This window comes from Haemorhous mexicanus, chromosome 7, assembly GCF_027477595.1.
Source record: "Haemorhous mexicanus isolate bHaeMex1 chromosome 7, bHaeMex1.pri, whole genome shotgun sequence".
NCBI classification, from domain to species: Eukaryota; Metazoa; Chordata; class Aves; order Passeriformes; family Fringillidae; genus Haemorhous; species Haemorhous mexicanus.
This window is the reverse complement of record NC_082347.1, coordinates 27,249,521-27,262,500: the sequence shown is the minus strand read 5'-3', so window position 1 is coordinate 27,262,500 and position 12,980 is coordinate 27,249,521. Positions and strand designations below refer to the sequence as shown.

Here is a 12,980-nt window from a genome sequence, read left to right as displayed (position 1 = left end):
AAATTACAAATATCTAATACTTTATACCCCAACAGAACTACATCCAGGAAAGAAAAAAGAGCAAAAATTATCTCTTGTTAGCACCCTGGTTTTCTACTTACTGATGATCTTTTTGTCATGTAAATTTGAGTGTGTCAGACTTATGTGACCAATGTGATTTCTGACCAGCTACCCATTTGGGGTATAGAGTAGTCACTAACATGAATATAAAATACTCCGTGGTATGATAGAACACTATAGCAGCAGAGATTAAGAAGTTTGTCTGATTAAAAAAAAAGAAAGAAAGGAAGGAAAAGAAAAAGGGTTTAGCTGACATCATACAAACCAGCATAAAAGCAACTACATACAAGCCAGATTAAACAAAAGAGACATTTCTACAAATCTGTGACTAATCTTTCACTCATACCTTGCAAGTAGAGATGTCACAATACTGAAATATTAACATGGGAGCTTTTCCCAGTTAAGCGCCTTTTTTTTTCTTTTTTTTTCTTTTTTTTCTTTTTTTTTTTTTACTACTCTAACAGATAGTGAAATCAGCAAAGTTATTTGCTAACTGCATATTTGCAATACAATTTGTTTTAGCCCATGCCTTGCTAGCAGGCTATAAAATACAAGCATGTCGGCAGAAATATAAGCATAAACTTTGTACCACTTAGCAGGAATTTTTTATTCCCTCTTCATTCCTTAATCTCCTTTGTTTGCAATTTGTGTACATTCCAACCAGTAGTACCTAATTTGAGTCTAAATTTTACTTCACTATTTGATCTAGTCTATACATTACTTACAGAACTGAACACACAGAGGATACACAATAGACCAACTCTGGGCACATTTCTTCCCACAAGTCACGGACGAGCCACTCTAACACTCGAGCAGAAGTTAAGTCTAAAAGGTCATCAGCAACTTGTGGAAGCGAGAGTTTTGTCTAGAGAAAGTCATTGTATGCCCTGTTTACGCAACACCAGTTTTAGTCTGGATTGTTTCAGGTGCCAGAACAGAGTCACTGGCTTCAGGAAGGGGTTTCTTCTGGCTGCATAGGGAAACAAAGGTGATGGAGATGGAGGTGAAAAGCGTTTTGATACTGGCCCTTGGTATTGCCAGTACAGAAGAAAAAAAGGACAAAGACACAAGAGAGGCAGAGAAGAACGGAGAAAGACAAAGAAGCTGAACGGATGTTCAGACGTGGTGGCAATATGAGTTACTGCATTGCTACCAGGGGATGGACAGGGAGTGTTTTCATTAACTTGGCAGCTCTCACCCACGTGGGGTGGCTGGGTTAGGAAATGCTGTGGGCACCGACAGTCTGCTCCACGCTGCCACTGAGAAACGCATGCAGAGAGGACTTGTACAGGAAAGGGGCCATTTCGTTAAATAAATAACACGGTGGCAAAATACAATGAAGATTGTATATTTTAGGAGGTTCACTCTAAGGCTATTGAAGAGAGAGTTTATTGAGTTAATGACAAGAAAAGTAATGAAGAGTTATGCTGAATGGGCAGGGTCAAAAACCCATTGTTCAATAGATTTAGTTCCTTATAACGGCAATAGTATTTCATCAACACTGGTGGTGTACAAATCTAGACAGCGAACTGGTACTGTGACATCCCTATTATCTCCCTAAATCATTTTGATAAAGGAAAAGGCTTTTCAAAATATCACGTTTTTTCTGCTTCATTCTGTCATTTTATTGCCCAATTCTTTGTTACAATTTTCCAATCACTTTACATAACCAACCATTTTCATCATTGCCACACTATTGTAAACCACATCAGCAAGTTAATACATAAAGCTTTGCATTTCAAAAAACTAGACACTTTAGTAACAATATTACAAAGATTTTAGCTTCAAAAATAACTGAAAATGAAAAAAATAAACTTTTAAAGAATCAGCATCATAAAATTAATTTATTCCAAGTAAAAATACAAAATAATATTAATGACATTGACCAGATATGAAAGTCTCTCCCAGAAACAACTATATTAATGGTTGAGAAAGCACTCCTTAAAGAAAATACGAAATAAAAATGAAAAATATGTAAATATGTTTAATTTTTTTCTTAGCAAAAAATCTTTCTAAAAATAACAATGAAAATTTGTCTCAGTACAAAGGCTACATTACTATTGAAAAAATACCAGCATGAAGAAAAGGTACATATTTGACAGTAGAAAAATGATTTTAGTGAATCACAATGTCTAAAGTCTGCAATGAAAATAAATCTGCAATAAAGATTTATGCCTTTTTTCTTTTCATTTTTCTTTTTTTTTATACAAACAGTACAAACAGTATTGCACATAACAACAAATAGTCGAGGTTAGGTTAGCCTTCAAAAAAATCGACTAGTTCAAGTCTCACATCAGAAAAGGCCACAATAGGACCTGTTGTACCCAGGGGCTTCTTAGTCAAGTTGCAGTTCAGAACTCCATATTTTAAAAAATAACTTTTTTTGAAGGACCCTCTTTTAATATAACATATTAACAACTCAGGGGCACATTCATTTACAAAACAAAAGGGAGCATGTCATAATTTAATAAACTAAAAAAAGTTCTCTTTAAAAAAATACAAACAGAAGAACTCTCACAATTCTGGTCAGTCGTGCATAATCACACTTGATTATAAATATACAAATTAAGGGAAAATATTTTTTCACCTTCTATTCACAACTTTCAGCACCAAATGGAGTTTGTGTTTACACCTGTTCTTTATGATGATTTTGTTTCAGATTTAATCCAACATTATGCTATATTGTACATTTTCCAGCTTCTCTCGCTCTCGCTCTCTTTCTCTCTGGGAGTATTTTTCTACATGAAAGAGGGGTATTTCTTCAAAAAGGTTTACTTCTTTCACATAATTAGGTAGACTTCTGTAGGTTAGCTATGATCTTTAATATTACAGTTATAAAGCTCTAACTTCTTCATTTTCAAAAAAACTCAAATAAGCATGAAAAAAATAAAGTTACCCATCTGTTAAATCATTTTTCTTGCAGAATTAAATTAATATATATTTTTCTGAATAAACTTACTTAGAAAATATCATTTTCTTTCCTATATTTCAAAATTGAGGTATTGCAAAAGATCATGTCAGTCAGAAAGCATGCCTTTTTCTTTAAAAAAAATCATCAGCCAACTGTTGAAAACTGTCTAGATACAAAAAGTAGTGCATAACAAAATGTCTTGTACAGATGAAAAAAAACAGAAAGACACCTGGGCTGGGAAAAGCAATATCACAAAACCGCCCAGAAGTAACTTCAAAAGGGATAATTATAATAAGCATTTTAAACCAGTAAAAAACTATTTTTTCTTTTTTTTTCTCCAAAAACAGAAAAAATCCTTTCAAAGCCAATACTTGCAACTAAACATTGGGAAAACCAACTTACTAAATTAGACACAAAGAAGGACATCACAACAAACAAAACCCAGAACATTTAAATCTACTATGCGGTGTCATATCCAGTCAGATTGTCCCCAGAACTGCAAAAACAAAGGAGGAAAAAGAAAAAAAAAAATAGTGTACACATTCTCACAATCATTAGTATACCAAGTGTGTTTATATTTATATGCTATCTGCAGCCCCATAGTTCATGCTAAAAAAATGTCCACTGTGTTAGCAGGTCTTAATTGTATTCAAGCTTCACAGGATACATCCAGGGATTAGAGAGATAACGCCACATCCACAGAGCAGACATCTCATGTTATTTTAATATGCAGACATTTCTTTAGCACCACTTTGTTTCCTAACTTTCTTAAATGTGCCTAGGTTAGTAGTTTGACAGACTATCTAATCGGTAGTGTATGTACGCCAGCATGAGCTCTTTGGTTTTCTGGACAAGGTCTGCAGCTACGTAAATGATGCAAGCATTAGGAAAGAGATTGTAACTAAGAGCTCATTTCTGTTTATGTACCTGTTATGAACTGTCAAAAATGTGTTAATGTCAGATACAGAGGCTTTAACAGTTAAGTTTGATCACAGTACTAGACATAATCACTTTACTATATAAAATAAATTGCACGATATATAACAGAGCACCGCAAAGTACTTCATCTACCATCCACAAATTTTTTTTAAGAATATCCTACAGCTAGTTTTTATATTTGTTGTAATATAGGTCATTCTGTAATGGGCTGATCCTAATTTCAGAAGCATTACATTTACTGAGGCATGCCTTCCTCCAGTCAGTAATCAATTTGTTTTTGTTACTGAGCATTTTGTAGCCTACGTAGATTCATAATTTGTGCATTGTGGGCAGGTTTTATATTAGACATATATAAAATTTATTGCATGCAGCAACCTGATTAAGTAAACATGCAGTCAAAAAATATTGACCTTCCTTGGAAGCTTTTCTGTATGCTATACTGATCTCCTTTCAGCAGCCATCACTATTTTAATCACATATTCATTTTTAATTGATACCCTAGCCTGAATAGAGTATTATGGTATTAGTAATACCATTTTAATAGCAGCAAAAGCTATTGCAGCATACATTTACATAACACTAAAAGACCTAACAGAACAAAACAAAAAAAACCCCAACAAAACAGAACAAACAAACAAAAAAAAAACCCTCAGCAAAATAAAAGAAAAAAGTCTGATCCAGCTTATGAGGTATCATCCTTACAAGTCAAAATCGAGAGCAACTAAAGGCTTATTTTCTTTAAGGGTTATTACTATTCTAAATGACCCAAACTAATGATTGCTGAATATCTGTTTAAGTTTTTGCTACATCTGCCACCTACTCGTGAATATTACCTTTGGTAAGTCATCTGCTAGGGGCAAGTCTAAATTTCTGAAAATAAGTGCATGCTCCAGTTTAAAAATAAAAATAATTATAATTACAATAAAAAAATCTTCATCACATACGCATCAGCCCAGTGAAGACTGATGAGAATGGCAGTCTACATAATGTCACTAGTGACAAGTCTTGTGTAGGAAATTAAGGTACCAAGCAGATGTTTGTGTGAATCAAAGTGCAAAATCAGTACAGTTACACTCTGCCGGTTTGTATTATACTGGACACTGAGTTCAGTAATGTGACTGTAAATAATAATAATAGTAATAAAAGACCCATATCTTCATTAAAGTCGAGGACGAATGCACAGATTTCCAGAACACTAAGCCCTGAGGCAGCGCTCTCTTTTCACTCAATTTTATTTACTCCAGTACTTCTTGCTGGGTGCGGCCGGGGTTCAGCTCCAGCGGAACGGGACGTGGCGGGGCCGGTCACCTCCCTCCTTTACCAGTGGTTTGTGGAACTCCCGCCCAGCACGAGAGTGTATGCTGGCCCAGCAGTATTCACAGTAATACTGCAAGCAGGTAACATTGGCACAAAAGAATGGAGCAAATTTTCCACCACAGCGAGTGCCCTGGCATTCGTCACACATCTGATCATCCAGCACATATGGCTTCACTTCCACCTGCACCAGGGACAAGAAAACAACTGTAAGAATGTTTCATAGTTTTGCTAAGCAACAACACAAATCCCAATATTTTAATCCTTTCTGTCTCTACTGAAGGGTTTCAGCTGATGCAGGAATAATCCAAGAGGTTGGCAGTTAAATTTTCATAAAGCTCATTTTTCACGAGCTTTACCTGTCAGAAAAATCTCAAGAAAGAAGGGTGTACTTTCGTAAGTATTCAACATTCCTTGAAAAAGTTGGGTCTGGGAAAGTACTAAGAGGGAAGTACAGTAAAAATCTCCAAGGATCTTCCACTAAGAAAGCTCAGGAATCCGAATAAAGTAACAACAGGAGCAGGCCATGAGAGCAGCATTTAGGAAGAAAACTTATAACAAACAAAATTATATTTCTAAACTTCAGAGGTCTAGTGAGTCTCAGAAGATTTTTTCCTCAGAAGATTTTTTTGTCTCTTTGTTTTTTCATGATTTGCAAAATGCAGGACCAGACTAACAAGAGATTCAGATTAAACAAACTTAAATGCACTTGTATTAAATACTCTAAATTTTGTTGGCAAAAATCACTATCTAAAGATTTTTCGCTCTTGAAGTGCAATAAAATTTCCTTGTAGTTCCAACTAGGGCCTTGCCATCAATTACAAACAGTCTGGAGAGCTGCTGACTTTAGTCCTAACTCATTTGTAAACAACTGATATGCCTTTTGTTCTTAAAGCATTTGTGCCAAACACAGCAGGACTGATTGGGCACTTGCAATAATGCTATTACAGACGTTGAATATGTTCCTATGAATTGTGCCTACACATTTAAATCGAGTGTTCATTCATTACAGGGAAATCATGAGTTCATGCATGTCTAATTCTTATGGCTTTCTGATGCTATTTATAAAGTGGTTTAAGCACACTCAAGTGCACTAGAAAAGACAGAAAAATTGAAGTATATATTTATTGTAAATAATTTTGCTGTAACTGTGCAAGTGCTAGTCCGGCAAAATTTATATATTGCGAGGAAAACCTGAGTCTAGTAACAACACTTAAATACACAGAGATTTAAAGAAACATAGAATGAGGTGTTAAGCTGAAAGACAAGAAACATTCTACAAAAAAGCTTTATGCTGAATTTACTTCAGCTTATCCTGATCACACTTCAATAAATATTACTCCTTTGAAGCAAAGCTTCTATAGTGAGTTGTATTTCTTGCCTAAGGAACAGCTTGGGCTGCCAATCTATTTTTTTTAATTACACCCTGCTACTAGTATTGCATGGAACAAGTCTGAGTAACTGCCATTTTGCATATCAGATGCCATATCACTAAAATTAGAAGCATCATGTAAAATAAAACAGCACTGTCTCAAATGAAATTGGAAGAAAGCAGGTCCAATGTCCAGCACGGCTCTAGATCCCCACCTACTCACATTTCCCAAGCATGAATTGTGAAGGTCTCAAATACAGTCTCTTTCTGTCTCTCTCTCTCATCTTTTCTTGTATTGGTTACTAGTGAAATAATTCTTAAAAAGTTGGCTGTGTAGTTCAGAGATTTGAATCTATTAGATTAAAATTTAAGGACTCGTTAAGAGACTTCATACTTCTTCCAACTCACACATAAATCTATTTTTAAAATAGATAAAAGATAATTAAATAAACTTAAATTATCAGTCCACCAAATGAAAAAAAGAACAGACTGATGAAAAAAATTACTAGCTAGTGACCTTCTGTGGTTTTAGCCTAAAGCTTAGAAAGTACCCTTTAGCAAGCGTGGCTGATATATAAATCTCAAAGGGTTCAATGTGTGATTAAGACTCCAAAAGTAATCTTCTCCATCTCTCTGTAATATTTTTCAGAATCTAATGGACAAGAAATGTTTAGGAATAGCCTTGTCTTAGTTAATGTAATATGGTGTAAAGCACCATACACAAATTGCTTGGGGACTTATAACACCATGACCTCCTCGAAACTGACAAAAAGTACAATTCAGATTTGTAAAGACAAAGTCACAATAGTTTAAACTTTGCAGCTGTGCAGATTTATATGCATACTGCACATAACAGACACACCTAGTACCTGTTAAGCTGACTTCTGAAGAAACCATTTACACTGGATTAAGGAAAAAACAAGCCATCGCTATCAGAAAAATACATAGCAGCAATCCATGCCATGTGTCTTTTTGAATAATTCTAAATGCAGAGCCCTCAAAACATGGCTGTTGTTTGTATGTGTAATCAAGAGGTGAAGATAGAAGGTCTAATGGAAAAAAAAACCAACTGGAAAGTAAGTAATGCTTTCTTTTAATGTGTTCAAGTCAAATTTCAGTGAATACTGTAACTTCACTCCATAATTGAAAAGCCCTTTAGGGATTTCATATGGACTGAAAAAATCATCTCATTTCTCACCCTTCTGCCTGTCAAGCATCTCTTGGCATTTGGTTTTACTTAAATAATTCAGAAGACTTTTTGAGGTCAGCATTACCTGTTTTAATTACAATAAACCTGTGCTTTAAGGACCTCAACTCTAGACCTACACCACTGACAGAAAATGCTAATAATAGCAAAACTGTCAGAAGCTACACAAGTAGTCATTAAACTTAAAGGCACTGATGTACAATGAGCAAACATCTAAAGGAGGAGAAGGAAGCTAGGAAATGCTATGGAATTTGACCTATAAAATTCAAAAGAGAACCAAAGACAAACAAGCTTACACTCAACTATTTCCTGGGTTTAGCACTAAACAGTTATTGAAGATGTTTAAAGTATTTTTTCACTCTGCTTTAGATGCTTTAAAAAGCTTTTAAAAAATTGACAAATGTTATCTGAAGAACAGAACTTAATGTTCTCCAACACAATTCTAATAAAGATTTTTAAAATTCCTGTACAGTTTGGTAACAAGCATTGTGCTCCATGCTGTTTTACTTACCCGTTTATCAATGTCATTGTGTTGGAGCTGGACAAAGCGAGCACTGATAGCAGCAATATAGCTCTGCTGATTGGAGAAAGCCACTCTGCCAGCACCTTTTGGGTACTTCAGCTCTGGGTCTGTGTCAATGCCAGCATAGCAGACACCTCCATATAAACGGTCCATAATCATTGCCAATTCAACTGCAAGAAGTCAATTGTTAAATATAATAGATTTAGCATGAATCATGGTGTCGCATTTGGATTGTTGCATTTAAAAAAGCACCATTTGCCTTATCAGATGTGTCTTCCAAGGTCTAAAATTCCAAAGTGAAACACAGATTCAATCAACCTTACATGAATTATAATAAAATATAAAGGCAAAAAAACCAGAATCTGTAAAAAGTTGATGTGGCTGAGGTGGGAAAAAAAACACAGAGTTATGCTGTTAAAATAGGTATCGGATGAACAAGAACTTACAATATTGCATATTAAAGCTTAGTATTTGGTAGGCTTTTTAATGCTAGTTTACATGTAAGATCACTTAGAGATATTCCTGGTTTTAGAATCTGATACTTTGCCCTAAGTACTAAAGTTCAAAAGATATCAAAGATGTGTTTCACTTTTGAAATTTTGAAATGGTTTGTTGCTTTTATGATATTAACAATAACTCTAAAGAAATTATAAATATTCATAAAATCAGACAGGTTGAGTGCACGGCTGGGACACATACAGAAGGAAAGTTAAGGGAAAGAACAGAAGGAAGCAGTAAAGAGGCTGAAGAAAGCAGGGAAGAGCCATGTGAATTGTGCAAGGTTGTATGGCCACCGAGCCAAGCTCTCTGTAAAACCTCACAGGCCAAGAAATTTGTCAGGTGGACAATGCAGGAACTGAGACCTGTACAGACCCTGCCAAGTCAGCCATTTTCTTGTGCTAATGTATGAAAACACTTTCTATAGCAAGTTACCATTTAACTACCCAAAATAAAATGTAAACTCACAAATACTGAACATTTAAATACCCACAGTTCTCCCAAAATTCTCAGTAAATTGACTAGGTGTATGTGTTTGTATAAATCTGTGTGCAGGGAAGACTGTATGCTAACTTGTCCATTTGCAACAAGCAAACTGCAAAAGCAATGTCTGACTAATTCTACCAACCAGGTAATACTTCTGCTCCAAGGAGTAAGGAAAAACTACCAGCATAATGTAGGGATTAATAGATTCTTCTGCTTTCTAATGATTTGGAATCATCCCTTGGGTAGTGATCTCAGAAAGTGACAGTACAGAATAAACATCACAAACACAATAACAATAGTAGCTCCACTAAGTTACTCTTGCCAACAGAGAAAGAATATTTAGGATTCCAGGGTAAGGAAACCAGGCAGTGTTCAAATATCTTAGGAAAACTTCTGTATCTGATCTTTAAAGCTGCAAACAAGAAGAAATGGAAACTGTTTATCTGCTTTGGAGAAGTTACCTAGGCATCAGTTTTCAAATGTAATGCATTTCAAATGTGATCTATGACAGGCCAAATGGCATACAATTTTATAAAGGCACTCATTAAGAATGAGCTAAGGTTTAATTGTTACTATTTACATAATTACCACCTTGAAGTTGGGCCTTATTTTAAGATGGTGCAGAAAGTGAAAGCTGCCAAGAAACAGAATAAGAGAAATCTTACTGTCAGCAATAGCTGGGGGATGTTGGTACAGCTTCCCAAAAGATTTAGGATTAGGCAAAATATAAAGTGAGGAGCTGAAGTTCCAGTGGGCTGGAAAGTGGCTGCTGAAGGAAACTGAGGGCTACAAGGAAAGTCTTTCTTCCAGACAGAGAGGCCTTGTCTACTACAGTTTCCCAGGATTAGGATTAGGGTTGAGAGGATGATAAAGACAAACCATGCAGCTGCCCTTGGAGTGAGGATGGAAAGGGAGTATAAACAGAAGTGAGGGCTGCCAAAAGTTCTGGCTAGGAGAAATATTTTAAATTGCTTCATGGCTTTGTCACTGGCTCACCAAAAATGTCAGAATTTAGAAGAAAGGAATCAGGGTTGAGCTACAATTGGGAGCAGTGCTCAAATGGGGCCTTCAAAACAAAATGAGGACTGCCAGGAATCTTGGGCTGGGATAAATCTTTCCTCTGGCCAAAAGCTAAAGAGTCTTGTCTATGGCTCTGCAAGTAAAAGTGAAGAAAAAGAGCTAAGGGTGAAGAAAAAAAAAAAACTGAGAGAGGGAAGTTACATAAGGAATAAGTCTTGAAAATGCTCTTCCATGTGAGGCCACCAAGAGACCTGGGCTGGGAGAAATGTTTTTTTGGGACAGTAGCTGAGAGGCCATGTCCATAGCTCCATGGAAGAATTAAGGTTGAATAAAAGAGAAACAGAAATCCTAGGGCTGAGGTTGAAATTGGTTTGGAAAGGGTCTGAGAGAAGAGTCTGGTCTTTGTCTTCTAGTCAAAGGAAAAGGAAAGTCTGCACCTCAGCAAACAATCAGGGTTCAAATTAAAAAAAAATTACATTACAAAAAATCAGCCAAGTTCCAGGATATTACGCAAAGTTGGGGAAAACTCTTTCTACTGGCAATCCTAATTAGTAACCTGTTTAAAAGATAAAAAATATTCACTGTTGGCATTTTGTAAACAGGAAGATACTCCTTTTTAGAAAGCAAGCTGTGATCTTTGGAAAGCACAGAATCCATTTTCCAATCTTTTACAGATGCTATTTATCTTTCCTCATCTTTTCTACTTAATCTGCTTCATGTCCTACATTTTCCTTCTACTCACCAGCTCGGAGAGGCCGTGGAACTCCTCCAACAAAGATTGTTTTTCTTGGATCCAAAGGCTGAGACCCATCCATCACAAAGTCACTGTCACTTAGGTTCCAAGGTCGAATTTGCACCTGTATTAAGGATCATTTTTAGCAGAGGAACTTGGCCACTTAATTAAAATTAAGAAAAGCATGCCAAATCTTCCTGTAATTAAAAACAAAATTTGAACTTCTCAAAAGCAGTAAGTTGTTTTTATAAGAACCAAGACAATTTGAGAACGTATCTTATCTAAGTATCTGAAAGAAGGGGGACAACTCATTTATCACCTCTAGAGGCCAGGCTTGAGTTAAATGTCCTCATCACAAACTCCTACACTCATTAATTCCCTGCCCCTAATCGCCATCATAGGAAGAAACCTCTGAAAGGACTTTCAGAGCATTTTACCATATATGTGCAATTACAGTTGCAGTTTGGGCTTCTGCTTTCCTGAAATCACATACAGTGATCCACAAATTTAAAAGCACTGATAGGAGCTCATAGAATTAATTTCTGTGCTTGGATACAAAAGGAATTTGTATAATATGTGAATTCCTGTTTCTATTGAGCAGCAAGCAACACAGTTGACAAGAAATCTTTAGAGTAAACAGAAAAAAACCTGCTCAGAAGTTATTTAGATAAAGCTGTTCATCAATCCATTTTTTGATCCTAGGAATCACACAAGCCTGCTCACTGTGCTGCAGTCCTGGGTTGTTCATTCATCTCTGCAAGATTTTTAATAGTACTTTTAAAAGGCAGTACATTTTTTATCTTATTTGCCTGCAGTTTTCACCTCATTTGTTTATCTCCGTAGGCACAAAAAAGGACCAGCATTAAAGAATGTTAGAGATGTGAACAATAAAAATAGGCTACTGTATGTCTTTTATTCTGCTATAGCTGTCTGCAGTAGTTGATTTTACCCCATAGTTTCTATAAGGTAAATGAGGCCTAAATTATAAATTGATTAGCTATTGAATGCTTAAAAAATAATAATTAAAAAAACTAACAAAACACAGGGGATATTTGATGCTATCTGGATCTTAATTTGGCAGGGTTTCTTCATTTCATCACATAAGGCTTTCTTTTCATCAAATAAATGGAAAATTACCATCCCATTGTTTTACAGCTAACACTGTAAAAGGATGCACACTCCTGAAGCAGACCAGGAGTACCAAATATAAAAGTTAATTGAACATGGCATTTATCAGAAAAAAGCAAATGTTAAAGCCATGTTATGCTGATACAGGAAGTCAATTCAATGTAACAGCAAGGTCAGAAACAGGAAATGACAAATAATTAATTCTAAATAGTGTTTCTTTATTTATTATCTGAAAAGAGTAACAGCAAATGGGTTAGCAACCAGCATAAGTGTCATGGCATAAGCTACTTACTGGTTTATCCTTGATTGTGGGACTTGACACACATAGGTAAAGTTTTCCATCTTCTTCCAGACAGGCATCTATCAGAGCTTGTACAGAGCTTTCTTCCTGGAACAGCAGAAAGGCGTAACCTTGGAAGGGATGAGGGCACAAGAAAGAAAAGTAAGAGATTAATTTATAGAACATGTCTAAACAAACAAGCCAAAGAAGTGGGTAAAATATACAAATTCCAAATAACTGTTGAGGTTGGTAGTTTGTTTTCATAAATTAAATTCACTGAACATATCCCCTCATTACAGAGCCCCACAGTACTGATTTCAGAATAGAGACAAGAGTATTTGCTGCATCTGAGGATGTTTATTTGATTAATCAATTATTCTGAGCAGTGAGAATATAGGCTGCTGAATGAGGGTTTCTATTATCCAACAACTGCACTGGGGCTATTTATCAGTGGTATCTGCTGGTATCAGTGATTAACATCTTACATCTTCTCCTCTGCTGTTGGTGCA

At 35.7% G+C, this 12,980-nt stretch overlaps 1 protein-coding gene across 4 annotated transcripts in view; it reads right to left on the bottom strand.

Annotated features, from left to right (window-relative positions):
* Positions 1 to 1,660: 1,660 nt before the first annotated feature.
* Positions 1,661 to 12,980, bottom strand: part of CPEB3 (cytoplasmic polyadenylation element binding protein 3) — a 78,525-nt gene continuing 67,205 nt past the window's right edge. For all 4 annotated transcript variants that reach the window (XM_059851656.1, XM_059851655.1, XM_059851659.1 and 1 more), the window contains exons 7-10: positions 12,484 to 12,602; positions 11,073 to 11,187; positions 8,315 to 8,496; positions 1,661 to 5,408 (exon numbers count right to left, since the gene is read on the bottom strand). In XM_059851656.1, the coding sequence (XP_059707639.1) occupies positions 5,181 to 5,408; positions 8,315 to 8,496; positions 11,073 to 11,187; positions 12,484 to 12,602 (644 nt within the window). In that variant the 3' untranslated portion in view covers positions 1,661 to 5,180. The remainder of the gene's footprint in view (positions 5,409 to 8,314; positions 8,497 to 11,072; positions 11,188 to 12,483; positions 12,603 to 12,980) is intronic.